Source organism: Curcuma longa, chromosome 7 (genome assembly GCF_044706935.1).
Source record: "Curcuma longa cultivar G26 ecotype Majalengka, Jawa Barat chromosome 7, ITB_CL_G26_1.1, whole genome shotgun sequence".
In the NCBI taxonomy this organism is placed as follows: Eukaryota; Viridiplantae; Streptophyta; class Magnoliopsida; order Zingiberales; family Zingiberaceae; genus Curcuma; species Curcuma longa.
In genome coordinates, this window is record NC_133867.1 from 10,553,880 (window position 1) to 10,572,275 (window position 18,396).

At 36.4% G+C, this 18,396-nt stretch overlaps 1 protein-coding gene across 1 annotated transcript in view; it reads left to right on the plus strand.

The window, feature by feature from the left end:
- Positions 1–5,637, plus strand: part of LOC141832617 (exocyst complex component SEC10b-like) — a 29,447-nt gene extending 23,810 nt beyond the window's left edge. Inside the window, exons 13-19 of the mRNA XM_074720091.1 lie at positions 460–545; positions 650–820; positions 4,771–4,824; positions 4,949–5,077; positions 5,193–5,285; positions 5,365–5,505; positions 5,551–5,637. Of these exons, the coding sequence (XP_074576192.1) occupies positions 460–545; positions 650–820; positions 4,771–4,824; positions 4,949–5,077; positions 5,193–5,285; positions 5,365–5,505; positions 5,551–5,637 (761 nt within the window). The remainder of the gene's footprint in view (positions 1–459; positions 546–649; positions 821–4,770; positions 4,825–4,948; positions 5,078–5,192; positions 5,286–5,364; positions 5,506–5,550) is intronic.
- Positions 5,638–18,396: the final 12,759 nt, after the last annotated feature.

Genomic DNA, 18,396 nt, shown 5'->3' on the forward strand with positions numbered 1-18,396 from the left:
TGCCTACTCCAACACATTTCTTAGTGTCAGCACAGCTGACACTGAGTGGTACCATTCTGAAAATGCTGAAACCATCACTGAAATCAAATTTTGAACCTTCTAATAAATCTTATTCTTTTACCTATAAAAGTAGAAGACAAGAGAGATTATTATGGTCGCTGGACAATCCAAGATTGCCTAATCATGGCATGTTGATGTGTGCCGTCCAACTTTTGGAGATTGATTATTTTCTGGTATACTTGACATTATGCCAACTAGGACAACCTGATCCAACCATATGCTTACGTCTTGGGGCATGCCCTGTGCATTATTATTTTTTCCCCCATATGTTGTTTTTATTATTCTATCGTTGCAAACATGTGCAAAACAGCATGAAATGCAAAAGTTCAATATTGTCTATTTCCTATTATGTGTCTTAGTAACTTACCCTGTTCAACAACTGTGTTCTTTCTGTCCCAGGTCTTATGGAATCACTGTTTCTTTCACACAAAGATGAGTATCCAGAGTATGAACTGGCGTCCCTCAAACAACTGTATCAATCAAAGGTTTTGCACTGCCTGTGCTTTAAAATAGTCATTACTCTGCTACAAAGAATCTAAGGATTCTTGTTGGTAGTCAGTATATAAATGCTATCTATCTTGTACCACAGATGGAGGAGTTACGTGCTGAAGCCCAGCAACAATCTGAATCGACTGGGACTATCTCAAGGTCAAAAACAGCAGCAAGTCCTCCAATCCAACAGATATCTGCTACTATAGTAGCAGAATTTGTACGGTGGAATGAGGAAGCCATTACTAGATGTACTTTGTTCTCTTCGCAGGTTAGTGCTAGTCTGTGCCTTTGTTGATTTAAACACCGATTGAAAAATAACCAAAATTACATGAATGCTAGTAGTTAATGAGCTTTAGAAAAACAGTATTAATCAACTTGAGAATCTTGACTTTTGTAAAAAATTATTTATACATATCCTTTGGCATTTACACAAATGGTGCTGTGAAGGCTATTTTTTTTAAAACTATTACGAGACGCTTCTGTGAATTTGCATCAAACTCTGCATTGAAATTATTCTTTGCACTTGTTCTCCTATATCAATAGAAGAAAAATATACACGACTCCTACAATTAAATGGTGGAAGTTAAAGGATGGAAAGCAAAACATATTTAAAGAGAAGTAGGAGTACAAACATTAGATGAATATATGGTGACTCTAATACGACATAGGATAAGATGGTATCAAAGTTGAAAATAGTAGCCAAGAGTATGCTCGGTGAGTCAAAAGGGCATACACCACCAAGTGAGAAATTTTAATGGTGGAATGAGAAAATACAAGAGAAAGTGAAAGAAAAACGAACAATCTATAAGAAATTATATATTTGTAAGAATGAGGAAAACTTTAAAAAAATATACAATATCCAAGAAAGAGGCTAAGAAAGCAGTGAATGAAGCTAAGAATGAAATTTTTGAATAGTTATATCGAAAATTAGATACAAAAGAAGGAGAAAGAGACATTTATAGAATAATTAAAATGAGAGAGAGGAAGACAAAAGATCTTATCCAAAGAAGATGTATTAAAGATGAATGCAATAAGGTACTAGTAAATATGGAGAAATAAAAGAACGGTGGAAGATATATTTTCATCAATTTTTTAATGAATGTTTAGGTGATCAACTTAATTTAGATAATTTAAATAGATCAAATGAGTATAAAAATTTAAATTTGTATTGTAGAATTCAAACTTCAGAAGTAGAACAAGCTTTACATAGGATGCAAAATGGAAAAGTCGTTGGACCAGTTGATATTCTGATAGAGGTATGGAAATGCCTAGAGAAACAAGGTATTGAATAACTTATAAAATTATTTAATATAATATATTGAAAACGAAAAAAATATATGATCAATGGAGGGTAAGTGTGCTAGTTCCCTTATGTAAGAATAAGATAGATGCACAAAATTATACAAACTATAGGGGTATTAAACTAATGAGTCATACTATGAAACTTTGAAAAAAAAATAATGAAAAAAAGTAATAGAAAAAAATTAAGGAAGGAGACCATGATGATCGAAAATCAATTTGGATTCATGCATGGAAGGTTGATAATAGAAGCTATACATCTTCACAGGTAATTAATTGAAAAATATCAGGAGCAAAAATAAGATCTACAGATGATATTCATTGACTTAGAAAAAGCTTATGATAGAGTGCCAAGAGAAATTATATGAAGAATTTTAAAAAAGTGAGGTGTTAGCATAGCATATATTGAACTAATTAAGAATATGTATAAGGATGTAACGGCCAGAATGAAAATTTCAGATAGATTAACTGAAACATTTTCAATAAAGATAGGGTTACATCAAAGATCAACTCTAAGCCCCTATCTTTTTGCATTAATTATGGACGAACTCACTGGATACATTTAAAACACAGTATCGTAATACATGTTGTCTGCAGATAATATTGTTTTGATAGATGAGACACGTGAAAGAGTAAATGTTAAATTAGAATCTTGATGGGAAACACTATAAGTAGAAGGTTTTAACTTAGTATAGTAAAGACAGAATATATGGATTTTAAGTTTAGCAATATTAAATATAATGAGACAATTGTTAAGATAGGAGATTATGAGTTGTCTAGAATTGAGAGTTTTAAGTATTCAGGATCATTTTTGCAAGACGATAAAGGAATTGAGAGAGTTGTCTTACATAGAATACAACAGGATGATTGAAATGGAGAAGAGCGTCGAGTGTTTTATCTGATCGTAAAGTATCTCTAAAATTTAAGAGAAGTTCTACAAAATTGCGATTAGACCTACTATGTTATATGATGCTGAATGTTGGGTTATGACTTGAACACATGATCAGAAGATGAGAGTTGCAGAGATGAGGATATTAAGGTGGATGTGTGGGTATACGAGGATGGACAAAATAAAAAATGAGAGCATTAGAGAGAGTCGAAATTGCATCTATTGAGGGAAAACTTCGAAAGACATTTAAGATGATACGGAATGTACTTAAACAATCAATAAATGCTCCAGTTAGGCGATGTGAAACTATTATAAATACGCACATCAAATGAGAAAGAGGAAGATCAAAAAAGACTTGATTAACAACAATAAAATAAGATAAAATTTAGTTAAGTATAGATGATGATATAGTAGTAGATATATCCCAATGACATAAAAGGATCCATAGCCGACCCCACTTAGTGAGATAAGACTTGGTTGTTATTTTTGTTGTACTTGTCCTCCTGTATGATCTTTTCAGATACATACCCCCAGGCATAATATAAAATTTGGAGAACTACAAATATCAACTCATGAATAATCATTTGGAGGGCATGGGAGGAAAATAATGTACCATAAATCTTTAATGTGCCTAAATATGATGCATCATTTCAACAATGATTTCTTGTAAAATTGGTTCAGTCATCATTGACCAAGTTGATCCATTGTCATCTCTACTCTACCACACACCTCACCACCATCTAATTTAACAATAGATAATTAACAACATAATTGAATCATGATTAATCTCATTGTCACTTCATTCAATCACATCAAATGTTGTACTAACTCCAGTTTAAGCTCAATCAAATCATTTATGCTCTTACTAATATAGATCATTGCTCAATTTGTTTGCCATTTGATTATCTGTTGGTTTTATGTAAAAGATCAATTGGATATGATTGCCATAAACTTGTACTCATGTGGATCTAACACATACAAAATCATGCAGCTCATTCTCATCTTATACTCCTTCCTGTGATGACCGGTTGCCTATATGATGAGAACCTTCTTTCTTTCCCCTATATTTTTTAATCTTACAATTTGTTCCAATTGTCATATATATGGCAATCATATGAGGTTCAGTTGCAAACTAGTGATTTTTTTGCATCAAACACTTAGTCTCTTCAACCAATCTAATCTCAAGCTCCATCTAAATTCTTTCCATATTTAGGTAACTTCTTAGTGTCTAGGAGGATAGGATTGTTGGTAACCCTTTTAAATATTATTGAAGTTGTGCGATATAAGTTAGCATTGGAGCAAAGTTTGTTCCAAATTCTTTTCATGCAGGCTTCATTTTATATGCTTCTACTCACCAGTAACTCATTATGACCACAATATGATTGGTACTTGTTTAACAGCTATTGCACCATGAATCAATTAGCTTTTGAATCTGAAGCTTCAGTCTAATTCGGATTTGAGTGATTAGCTTAAATTTGAAGCATCATAATCATTCTCTGCAGTCATTCATTTTTTTATTCAACTAATTAATGGCAAGAATTTGTTGACCAATTTTTACATCCTTTAGATTTTGATGATCAATGTTTTCAGCATATGACAACCATTTGAATGTTTCTCTATGTGAATGCTAATGTTTCGTTGGTGTATTTCGTTTTATATTCTTTGTATCTTTGCTTCCAGGGTATATTTCATTTTATTTTCTTTAATATCTTTGCTTTACTGGCTAAGTGATGCAGTTTGAAATTTGGGGCAAATTTAGGATTTCCTTTAAAATTTTAGGGTTTTAATTTTTTTGCAGTTTGTTTAATTTTTAAGAGTTGTTTTAAATTTTTAAGAGCTAGTTATGATTTTTTGGATAAGGTAGGCCTTGTATTGAGGATATTTGGTCTTTATCGTGGTTTATAAAAGGTATTTGGATCCCATGTGATGAATAATTCTTCGATTTGTCTCTTGTGAGATTATCTCTATGTGAGATTGTCTTCCCTTGCTGCATCACTAAGCTAACTGACAAAGGTTTTTGATTTTTGCAGCCAGCTACTCTTGCAAGTAATGTGAGATCAGTCTTTGGTTGCTTACTGGAACAAGTAAGTTAGGGAGCAATAGCAATGTTTGCTACTTCTTATCTGATGATATCTGTCTCTCTTAAATGATGAATTCTTAATAGGCTATCTTGATATTATGTCTTTACTAATGATGAGTTCTAAATAGGTGAGCCGATATTTAACTAATGGGCTCGAGCATGCCAGAGAAAGTTTAAATGAGGCTGCAGCTCTAAGAGATAGATTTGTTATTGGAGCAAGCGTCAGCAGAAGGGTGGCTGCAGCAGCTGCTTCTGCTGTATGTTTATTCTCCTTTAATCTTTTTTCTCCTCATGCTAGGTGTTCTCCATTACCTTGTTTACACATGGTGATGCTCTTATATTTAGTAAGTAGCTTGCTGTGAAAATTTTCAGGCTGAGGCTGCTGCTGCTGCAGGTGAGAGTAGCTTTAGATCTTTCATGATTGCTGTGCAGCGATGTGCTAGCAGTGTTGCAATACTTCAACAAGTAAATCACTAAAATTTTCCTTATGTGCATATGTCACTAAGAATGGAAGCTTTATGCTGATGATTACTATTTTTCTCAGTATTTCTCAAATAAAATTTCTCGGATTTTAGCTCCTGATGCTCATGCTGCATGTCTCGAAGAGATGGGTACAGCTGTCTCCAAAGTAGAGGGTTCTGCTCAAAAAGGTCTTCAACAGTGTATTGAAACTGTCATGGCTGAGGTCAGTATTTGTGGACTGCTTATCTGTTATGTATCTGGATCATAGCTAGCTCTGATCTGTGGAGGTCAGGGTGATTTACTAATTGCTTGTCCTGCAATTATGCCACTATTTCTCTGGCGAAGAAAATTTTAATGTAATTTAAAATTAGAAAATATTTGAATATTATTAGTGATATAGGTTAGCCTAGACTTCAATGAAGGATAGGATCCTTTTAGCCGTCCCCTTAATAGTTGGGACTAAGATGATGATTGCTGAATCTACATCATTTCTATGTTTACTAAAGGGTGATTCTCACGTGTTGTTAAGTATGCATTTTGCAATAAAAATCTGTGGGTGATTTAGGGAAATGGCTCATAGTACAAATTGTTTGTTGATGAATAATTAAGGCACCATTGACTAAGGTGAAATGGTTTTGAGTTGATGAGCATGATTATTGTATTATGGGAAGCAGGAATTTATGTCGTACAGTGATATTTCTGAATAAATATCTCCAAACTTGTTTTATGCTCTTCTCCCATGGACTTGAAGTTTACTTATTCTTGCTCAAATTATTTATTTGCTCAAAGAACAGGAGATTTTAGTTAGATAATTTAAATAAACTAGGATTAATATGCTATATTTTGAATCCATTAGGATTAAAAGGGTATGTTAAGAGCATAAAGTTACAGGGACTAGTCTAGGTGTAGGCTTTTGTTGTGAGTCCTATATATACCCATGCAATAAATATCTTAAAGAAGTTGATATATTATTCTCTTTCCCCAAACTTACATGGTTCCATAACCACCTTTTTAAATTGTGTATACTTGGAGGGAACAAAACACTGCCTTTGGAAGGAGGGAAGAGAAGAGCCTACTGACAACAACTTCCACTATGTATATCAACAGAAACAAGTACAGAGGAAGCATCTATAATCCATGAAGGCTACATGATCAAATTTACCCCAAATTGATGGAAGTGGTGGATCCAATAGGTATTATGAAAAAAAATCCAATATATCCTTGTTAAGTTGATAAAATCATAAACATTACTAGTATAATAGGGTTGGTAATAGGTATTATGAGAAGGCCCCCAATATCCTCATTAAATTGATAAAACTACAATGATTACTAGTATGATAGGGTTATATTTTCCTAGAGTGCATCAAATGATTGGCTTTGTCCTACAATGATTTGCCAACACCAATTGCCTCCCTTGACTTTTGCCTTAGCCTCAGTGCTTTTCTCACTTCGTCGTTATCCTTTTATCAATCACATTACCACCTTCCAATCTTTTCCCCAATTGTCACTGACATTTCCACCTCCACCTTATAGAATTGACACAATGTTGATCAACACTCTTTGCCTCCATCACCAAGTTCTAGCTGTGATGCATCATGAAGCCATCCATTGCTTAGTGGGTAGATGATCTCCACCCACGCACAACGAGGCTACCTTGCTCTTCGTTGACACTCCTCTATGACCCAAATAAAGGTTGTGACCCAAGGGTTCCTAATCAATATTTGAGGACTTGGATACAAAGAGCTCGATTGCTCTACCTAAAGAAGACATTGGAAGAGGAGTCATGGGAGAAGAAATAGGGTAACAACATGATTGGAATGGAAGTGTGTTTGAATACTGTAAAAATAATACATAAAATATCTTATTTTATTACAAGAAACAAGACCCTATTTATACACCAATTTAGGGACCTATTCTAGGAGAAATATTCTATAACAAAAAAATATTTTTTTTATAGGCTAATATCCCTAATATTCTAACACTCCCCCTCAAGCTGGAGAATATAAATCATATGTTCCTAGCTTGTTACATATGTAGTCAATTCGATGACCTCTCAGTGACTTAGTGAATATATCTGCTAGTTGATCATGTGAGTTAACAAAACTAGTAGATATTTCACCAGATATGATTTTCTCGCTGACAAAGTGGCAGTCGACTTCAATATGCTTTGTCCTCATGAAAAACTAGATTCGAGGCGATATGCATGGCGGCTTGGTTGTCACATATAAGTGACATTTGTGTAACCTCTCTAAATCTTAGCTCTTGAAGTAACTGTTTGAATCATATAAGTTCTTGACTGGTTATGATCATAGCTCGATATTCTACCTCTGCACTGGATCTTGCCACAATATTCTGCTTTTTGCTTTTCCAAGAAATAAGGTTATCTCCGATAAATATACAAAACCCAAAAGTAGATCTCCTATCAATGGGAGATCTTGCCCAATTTGCATCAGAATACCCTACGACTCGAGTATGTCCTTTGTCTTCATATAAAAGACCCTTTCCTAGAGCGCCTATGATATATCGGATAATGCGTGTCACAACATCCCAATGTTCCTTGCATAGAGAGTTGAGAAACTGACTTACTACACTTATTGCAAATGAGATATCCGGACGAGTAACAGTAAGGTAGCTTAGTCTCCCTACTAATCACCTGTATCGTTCAGGATCTGGAAGAGGCTTCCCCTGATTTGGCATGATCTTGACATTAGGATCCATGGGGGTGTCAACTGTCTTTGAGTTTAACATGTCTGTTTCTTCTAGAATATCCATTGCATACTTCCTTTGGGATATGATAATCCCATCTTTGGACTGTGCTACTTCTATCCCCAAAAAATATTTGAGTTTGTCGAGATCTTTTGTCTGGAAATGTTTGAAAAGATGTTGTTTCACCTGTGAAATTTCAAGATGATCACTACCTGTGATAACAATATCATCAACATAAACTACTAAGTAGATGCAACCAGTAGATGAGTGGCGATAAAAGATAGAATGGTCAGCCTCACTCCGAGTCATGTTAAACTGTTGAATTGCAGTACTAAATCTACCGAACCATGCTCTGGGAGACTGCTTGAGGCCATATAAAGATTTCCGCAGGCGACATACAAAACCAAAAGACTCCCCCTGAGCAACAAAACACGGAGGTTGCTCTATGTAGACTTCTTCGAGCAGGTCACCATGTAAGAAAGCATTTTTGATGTCCAATTGATAAAGAGATCAATGTCGAATTGCAGCAATGGACAGGAATATGCACATGGAAGACATCTTGGCAACAGGAGAAAAATTGTTTCCATAATCAAATTCGAAGATCTGAGTATAGCCTTTAGCAACGAGGTGAGTCTTAAGTCGGGCAATCTTTCCATCTGGATTGACTTTCACTGTATATGCCCATCGACAACTGACAACTGACTTCCGAGTGGAACGCATACCTTTTCAAAGTGCAATGGGAATATCAGACTCAGGAGATGGGACCGGAGGACGAGACGAAAGACTTGGCTCCAAAGATATGTCCATGGCAGCGTCAGTGGTGGGCGGCGGCAAAGCAGGACGAGGATGATGCTGATAAACCTGCAATAGAGGAGATGTCTCCGGAGGTGATAGGGACTCCTCCGGAGAATAAAAGATAGCCATTGGTGCAGGCGTAGAAGGAGAAAACTTGGACGGAGATCCATTAGGTCCAAAAAATGAAAGAATCAAAGAACGTGACATCAGCAGAGATGAAGTATCGATGGAGGGTAGGGGAATAACACTTATACCTTTTCTGAGATCGTGGATACCCAAGGAAGACACATTTATGAGATCGGGGAGAGAGTTTGTCAATGTCAGGATCAAGAGCATGAGCAAAACATATAGAACCAAAGACCTTAGGTGGTAAAGGATGAAGAGACTGATGAGGATAAAGAATATGATGAGGTATTTGACCTTATAGAGTGGAGGAAGACATGCGATTGATGAGATAGCATGCAGTAAGTACAACGTTACCCCAGAACTGAAGAGGAACATGAGAATGGAGAAGAAGAGTCCAGGTCATCTCAAGAAGATGACGATTCTTGTGTTCGGCAACTCCATTCTATTGAGGAGTATGAAGACAAGATATCCGATGCAACACATCATGAGACGCCAAGAAGGTTTGAAACAGAATAGATAGATACTCACATGCATTATCACTCTGCAAAGTTCGAAGAGAAATACCAAATTGAGTTTTAATTTCATAGAAAAAAGATTGAAAAAGAGAAAACAACTCCGAACGATCTTTCATCAGATATAACCAAGTACAACGGGAAAAATCGTCTATAAAGGTAATAAAATATCATGACCCCAATGTAGAAGAAACACGACTCGGATCCCAAACATCGGAATGGACCAAAGAAAAAGGAGGCATAGCCCGACTCACAGTGCGAGGAGAAAAAGAACTACGAATATGCTTTCCTAATTAACATGACTTACAAGATAAAGACTCTAAGTGAGAAAGATCAGGATATAATTGTTTCAACTTATCAAGACCAGGATGTCCTAACTGAGCATGAATAAGAAGTGCAGATGCCACCGTCGAACCAACAAGAGAGGACTGTTGAAGCCGATATAGGCCATGAGACTCACATCTGAAGTCAATCATCCTCCCCATACTCCGGTCTTATAAGAAAACAGAAGATTTAGTAAACGAGATGACACAATCAAGAGACCAAGTAAGCTAATTAATTAACAATAAATTAAAGGGAGCACCGGAAATATAAAGAACATTATGAATAGAAAGAGATGGAGAATGATGAACAATACCAACACCTTGAGACTGAGTTTGAGAATCATTTGCCATGGTGACAAAGGATAAATAACCAGAAGTAGAGAGAGAAGAAAAAAAGAAATCTATTACTGGTAATATGATCAGTGACCCCAGAATCAAGAACCCAAGGATCCGAAGAGCGAGATATGCCAGCAAAGAAATTACCAACGTGTGCAACGGCAACATGGGAATCAGAAGCTTGTCGATCCTCACATCATTTCATAAAGTGTTAGGATCGGTTGAATAGCTAGAGGGGGGGTGAATAGCGTTTCTCGATTTTTCTTGATCTTTCTCTGCACAGAGATTAGCGGAAGCAAAAATATAAAAGAGAAAGACAGAGATCAACGCTAACCCGGTTTATTTTACTTGGTATCCACCTCCGCAGAGGTGACTAATCCAAGGATCCACACGCACGCACACACCCGATGCACTATGAATCTTCTCCTTCTCGAAAACTCGAAGGCGGAGAAACCTTTACACCTTTCTGATCTCCTCAAAAATGATATGAAATATTGTCTAGGAGGAGAGGAATAAAGCAGAGAACAGAGCACAAAAACGCTCACAAAAGAAGCACGAAAGAATGAAAGAATGGCGAAGAAGATGAGTTGTTCTCGTGCAGGCTTCTTTTATAATCTCTGCAACATCAGTCGACTGCTGGCAGGGCCAGTCGACTGATGCCTTCAATCGGCAACAAAATCTTGCATTAAATGCCATTAAATGCTTGCCAATTTTCTGCAACGTTCAAATCACAGTCGACTGTTCAAGACCAGTCGACTGGCAACAGTCGACTATCCATAACCCCAGTCGACTGTCCAGTCGACTCCTGTCTTCCTCTGGCTCGACTGATCTTTCTGTGTGCGTCTGATTTATGAGCAGTCGACTGCTGGCAGGGCCAGTCGACTGGTGAAGCTGAAAAATCCCATTTCAGCTTCTCTTGACCTAGACCTCGGCCTTCAAACACCTCCCATAGCCTCATGCCTCCCTGCACTAGCCTGAGATGCTTCCATCAGCTTCGTCATGTCAAGTCCTTGCCAAGACCACCCTTGGACTTCTCCTTGCCAAGACTACCCACTTGGACTTTTGCTTGCCAAGACTACCCACTTGGACTTTTGCTTGCCAAGACTTCCCACTTGGACTTTTGCTTGCCAAGACTTCCCAGACTTTGCCAAGACTACCCACTTGGACTTTTCTTTGCCAAGACTACCCACTTGGACTTTTCTTTGCCAAGACTACCCACTTGGACTTTTCCTTTGCCAAGACTACCCACTTGGACTTTTCTTTTGCCAAGACTACCCACTTGGACTTTTCTTTTGCCAAGACTACGCTTGGACTTTCCTGCAAACTTGCATCACACATGTTAGATCAATAAGAATTGCCTAACTTTAAACATGGTTTAGCCAAACATTGAAACTCAATGCACTTGGGGCAACTATTGCACCAACAATCTCCCCCTTTTTGATGTTTGGCAAAACTTTGTTTAAGTTAGGTCTTTAAATCATTAAAGCAAAGCATGTGATTAGAATATGATAAGTAAGGCATAAATCACATGATATCAGAGTGTTGAATAGTATCATAGAATATGATAACTTGCATAGCATGAATAAGCATTAACAGAATAAACAACTTTCCTTAAACATTCATCTTTCTCTAATTAACTTAAACATTCTCTTTCTCCCCCTTTTTGTCAAAGATCAAAAAGTGTTTCCATAGACAAAGTAGGATAAATTTCTACTCAAAAATATGTTTGTCCCTCTTAATATTGCACCAACAATCATTTCGGAGGGAAAAATTTAGGTAAGGGTTCAAAATATGTTGAAAACAGTAGTATCAGTCGACTTATAGCACATCAGTCGACTCAGCAGTCGACTGCACTCTGACACAGTCGACTGATAAGCTGTATTTCAGTTATCAGAGACGAATTTGAAAAATGCATAAGTAATTGTACGAGTTTCAAAAATTCGTGAAATTTCACACGTACATTACTTAGAACTAACTCTCTTTGAGAAAAATAATTTTGAAAAATTTTGGTCTCAAATATGGTGGTTTGATACAAAATTCAAAAGTTATTGAAAACAATCAATATATGTCCAAGTTTGTATCAACCTTCCTAATGAATTTGATTTCTTTTTCGTTGAATATATCCATAGATTCCTGAGGGATATTAAAATGTGTTTGATTGAATAAGTTTAGGTTTAACCCTCTAGGCTCCCCCTAAACGTCATGTTCCTATTTTCAAACACTTTTAAATCATACACTCCCCCTTAATCATAATTCCATAAAAATTTTAAATTCACACACAAAAGCTCTTCCTTAAGAATCAAATCATAACTCCTTGAGCAAACACAATTTAAATTTCTTTTAAAACATGTCAATCCTTTTTCTCCCTTAAGATATAATTTCTTAAAAAATTTCAAACTCCCCCTTAAGTTTTCAGAATTATAGATTCTTCCAAATCTATTTTCTTATCTAGCTCTCCCTTAAGGTTTGAAATAAAGCATCAACACATATCAAACATATCAACCATCATGATTTTAAAGTTAAGCAACAATAACTTTATCAATTAATTGTAAACATAAAAGTACCAAATAGAATAAGAAAATACTAAGCATGTTCAAAAGACCAATCAAAACATCCAGAGAGAAACAAAATTGATATATCAAAAATTTATGCATAAAGATCATAAAACTTGATTAAAAATTCACAAACAAAACATAGTTTTCAAACATCCATCCAAAAGTTTTACACACAAACAACCAATTTCAACAAGATGTTCAAGATTTAAATGATAACAAATCAACACATCTTGACATCTACATCAAATCATCTGGTCATCATCTGCTGGAGGAGGAGGATCCTGAGGAGGAGAGGCTGATGGAGTCTGAGGTGCCTGCTGTCCTCGCAATGCACCAAGAATCTCCTGCCTCATGGTCTGGAGCTCTACACGAATGTCTTGTCTGAAAGACAAGAACTCTCCATATAAGTCCTCAAATCGCTGCTCCATGCGTGCTAATCGATCATCAGATGGTCCTGGAGCTGGATCAGGAACTGGAACAGAACCCTCAGGTGCTGCAACTCCCTCAGGAGCAGCAGGGTCATCTGCAGCAACAGGTGCATCCTCCTCACCAGCAGCAGCAGCAGCAGCAGGCAGCAGGAGCCTGTATGTCTCGTGCCCATCTCATGGCTCCGTCATGATACTCTATTTTTGCTAACTTAAGCTGGAGGGATCCTATACAATCATAATTCTTCCTAAGCTTCTTGACTTGACCCCTAGTGACATCTATGCCCTTGGATGCAAAGAATGCAGTCAAAATGTGGCAGAAGGGCATGTAAAGTTTTCCTTGATGAGGAGCAGAGTAATAAATGATAGAAGCAAAGACATTTAGAGCAATGTTGATGTCAAGGTGATGCTCGAGGGCGTACATCATGATGAGATGTGGCCAGCGAATAACAGATCGCCCTCGAGTGACTATAGGTAAGAATGCAATCAAGATCATGTGATACCAAGTATAGTGAAGTGCTGACATGCGAGAGTTATCAAAAATGTTTTGAAAGGGTTTCTCCCATTCCAAAGTAATATTGATGAATGGTATCACGTGAGATATGACTAAAAGAACCAGAAATGATACCATGGAATTTGGATAGGTGATAAAAGGATTTGTAGATTGACGGGTTTGTAGAAAAGCTTGAAGGCTATCAGGATTGAACTCTATAACTGTTCTTCCAACGGTAGACTCATACCTAAGATTGTCCCCTCCTATCTGGCGAAGGTTCACATAGAATTCCTTGCAAAGATCAAGATTTATGTCGTGGGTACAAGTCATTAGGATTCCTAGGTTGTAGAAGGTAATGAGTTCCATGAGTTGTGGGGTCCTTGTATTGAAATATTCAGTGTTTAAATACCGACACCCCATCATTTGAAAGTCAAGAGAATTGAAAAGATTTTGGGCTTCAGAAGAGTGGAATCTAGGGATCTTCAGGTGGAGGAGGAGGTGTAGGCTCCCTAGGAGGTGTGGAGGATTCTACGGGAAGACCCTCACTCCTAGGACGCTTGAAACTGCATGTTTCATTCTAGGACCTCTAAATGCACCAAAAATTAAGAAAATGACATGTATATGATGCATGCAATGAAATGCAATGATACAAACACAAAAACAAGATAGAAACAGATTAGTTAAGAGGTAAAATCATGAATTTTGAAAGGAAATGAATGTTGGAAAAGGATTTTACCTTCTTTCTTCCTCCATTTCGAAATAAGGCTTCTAGGGTTTGCAAACGAGAGAGGAGAGTGGAGTAGAACCCTAGGGCTAGACTTAGGAAGCGATTGGAGGCTTTAGAACGGCCGGAGAAGGCTGGAAAAGGAGAAAAACCGGCGCCGGCGACTGGAACCTAGGGTTCCAGTCGCCTGCGGTCGGGGTCGTTTATAAAGTTTTTCGCCCATCAGTCGACTGATGTTAAGTTAGTCGACTGATGACAGTCGACTGGTGGAATAACAGTCGACTGTTCTCATATTTCGAACCTCACAGAAAGTTCAGTCGAGTGTTTGTGATGAGTTCAGTCGACGACTGTATCAGTCGACTGCTGGTCTAGCAGTCGACTGTCATTGAATTTCAAAACTCACAGAGAGTTCAGTCGAGTGAATTGAGTTGATGAGTCGACTGATCAGTCGACTGATGGATGTCAGCAGTCGACTGATATTCTGATAATGTTCTTTTCAGATATTTCAGTCGGATTTCAGTAATTCACCAGAAATTCCACAAAATTCAGAAAAATCTGAAATTTTGCGAGAACATTTCTTTCACTGATATCTATCAGAGAAAAATTGTTTCCCATGAAAATTTGTCATAGTTTTGTAGATTGACACAAACTCCAAAATAGTCTTATTTGAGCAATGTTGAGTATCAATATCATGCATTGTTTTAATTCCACTGGTTTTGTTACTGTCTAGCATTGTGATAACATTTGTTATTTGTTTTCCAATCATTTTAAATATTCAATTATGACTAATGAGCAAGATATCCATGAATTGAATATTTGCTATCCTCATAATTGATCTATTATTAATGTTTTGATACTTTTCATGCTATAACAATGTGCCATGAGTACAAGTAAAGCATGAGTATCATCCTAGCATCTCACATAGAGTTCAAGCAAGCCAAAACACAATCAAAGTCAACCTTAATGTTTTGTGAGATGTAATTGTTCTTGTAATGGTTCATACAATGCTATAAACACTCATTCAACAAAACACATTCCTAAACCCCTTCTTAAAGTTGTGAATTCATTTTCGGGTAGTGGTTTAGTGAAAATATCCGCAAGATTTGATTTAGATTCTATATAGCTTAACTCTATGTCTCCTTTTGCTACATGATCTCTTATAAAATGATGTTTTACTTCTATATGTTTAGTTCTAGAATGATGAACTGGATTTTTGGTTAAATTAATTGTGCTCATGTTGTCACATAGGATTTTTACATTGGTATAGTTTAGCTCATAATCCTTAAGTGTGTGCATCATCCAAAGTAATTGAGCTACACATCCTCCTAGAGCTACATACTCGGCCTCGGTAGTAGATAAAGCTACACATGGTTGCTTTCTACTACACCAACTTACTAAGGAGGATCCAAGAAATTGGCATCCACCACTAGTACTTTTTCTATCTAATTTACATCCTGCATAATCAGAGTCGGTGTATCCTATCAAGTCAAAGTTTTGATTTCTTGGATACCATAAACCAACATTTAATGTTCCTTTGATATATCTTAAAATTCTTTTCACTATTGCAAGATGTGATTCTTTAGCACATGATTGATATCTAGCACACATCCCAACCGCAAATAATATATCGGGTCTACTAGCGGTTAAGTATAGAAGACTACCAATCATGCTCCTATAGGTTTTGGAATCTACTTCCTTCCCTTCTTCATCCTTGTCTAGTTTAACATTTGTTCCTATAGGGGTTGAAATGTTTTTAGCATTTTCCATTCCAAACTTCTTAATCATTTCTTTAGCATATTTAGTTTGATAAATGTGTGTTCCTTCATTAGTTTGTTTTACTTGTAATCCTAAAAAGAAAGTAAGCTCTCCCACTAAGCTCATCTCAAACTCCATCTCCATATTTTTGATAAACTCATTTAGGAACTCATCATTTGTTGACCCAAAGATAATATCATCTACATAAACTTGGGCAACAAAAATATCATTCTCCTTAGACTTAATAAATAAAGTAGGATCAATGGTTCCTCTTCTAAAGCCTTTAGAAATTAGAAAGGTGGACAACCTTTCATACCAAGCTCTTGGAGCTTGCTTTAAACCATATAAGGCTTTTCTAAGTTTACACACATGATTTGGGTACTCATTACTCTCAAAACCGGGAGGTTGTTCCACATATACTTCCTCCTTTATATACCCATTTAGGAAAGCCGATTTTACATCCATTTGATGTAATTTGAAACCCATGTAAGCGGCATATCCTAAGAGAATTCTAATTGACTCTAATCTAGCCACGGGTGCATAAGTCTCATCATAATCTAGTCCTTCCACTTGAGTGAAACCTCTAGCTACAAGTCTTGCTTTATTTCTTGTTACATTTCCTTGTTCATCTAGTTTGTTTCTAAACACCCATTTTGTTGTGACAATTGTTTTATCATTTGGTCTTGGAACTAAGTCCCACACATTGCTTCTTTCAAATTGGTTTAATTCTTCTTGCATTGCGATTATCCAATCATTATCACTTAAAGCTTCATCAATTGTTTTGGGTTCAAATTGTGATATTAGTGCAATTTGGTTTGATTCGTTTCTAACTTGTGATCTTGTTCTAACCCCTTGTTCTATATCTCCCACCACTTGGTCAATGGGATGATCTTGATGGTGCCTAAGATTTCTAGGCCTAATAGGTTCATCACATGTGTTATTGTTGCATTTTAGTTCATTGTCTGAGTCTCCTCTACCTCCCCCTAGATCATTGCTTTCAAGTTCTAAATTTTCAAGTTCTTTTGTTATTTCTTTGGTTTTAGCATGTATATCCTCATCAATTTGAGATTTCCTAGGGTAGGTATTGTTAGTTTCATCAAATTCAACATTTGAGGATTCTTCTATAATTTGAGTCCTTTTATTATAAATTCTATATCCTCTACTCGTCGATGAGTATCCTACAAGGATTCCCTCATCCGCCTTAGCCTCAAATTTTCTTAGGTCATCCTTAGTGTTTAAGATATAAACCTTACACCCAAATACTCTAAAGTAGTTAACTTTTGGAATTTTTCCACTCCATAATTCAAAAGACGTTTTTCCTAAAAATCTGTGAATTAATATTCTGTTTTGAATGTAGCAAGCGGTATTAACCGCTTCTGCCCATAAATAGGTTGGTAAAGAGTAGGCATTTAACATTGTTCTAGCGGCTTCTTGTAGGGCTCTATTTTTCCTCTCAACAACTCCATTTTGTTGAGGAGTCCTAGCACATGAAAATTCATGTTTGTAACCATTTTCTAAACAAAATTTGGAAAAGCTTGAATTTTCAAACTCTCCACCGTGATCACTCCTAATTCGGTTGATTTTGAGTTTCCTTTCATTTTCTACCCTTTTACTAAACCCAATGAATATCTCTAGGGTATCATCCTTATGTTTCATGAAAAACACCCAAGTAAATCTAGAATAATCATCTACAATTACCAAGCAATATTTACTACCATTCAAAGAAGGTGTACTATGACAATCAAATAAGTCAAGATGCAATAGCTCTAAAGGTAATGTAGTACTAGTTAGATTTTTACCTTTGTGTGATGATTTAGATTGCTTACCCTCTTGGCATGCATCACACAGTTTGTCCTTGATGTATTTGATTTTTGGTAGACCCTTCACTAGCTCCTTATTTGCCACTTTTGCTAAAGTCTTCATGTTGACGTGTCCAAGCCTTTTGTGCCATAGCCATCCTGCTTCTTCTTGTGACAAAAGACACTCAATGGAAGAGTTAGTAGCAAGTGCCAAATTCACATAATACAGGTTTTGTTTCCTATGTCCTTCTAAAATGATGTTGGTCATTCCTATTTTCCTAATCAAACATTTATTAGCATAAAAATCAATTTGGTAACCTGAATCACAAAGTTGGCTTACACTAAGTAAATTAAAAACCATGCCTTTAACTAATAAAACTCTGTGTATGGTTATAGTGGGTGATACTTTAATAGTTCCTTTTCCTATGATTTTTAATGTTTCGTTATTTCCAAAAGATACATTTCCCTGTTTCATATATTTAATTTTAGTGAATTTACCTACGTCCCCGGTCATGTGGCTTGAACACCCGCTATCCAAAATCCACATGCCTTCTTCCTTCTTTTC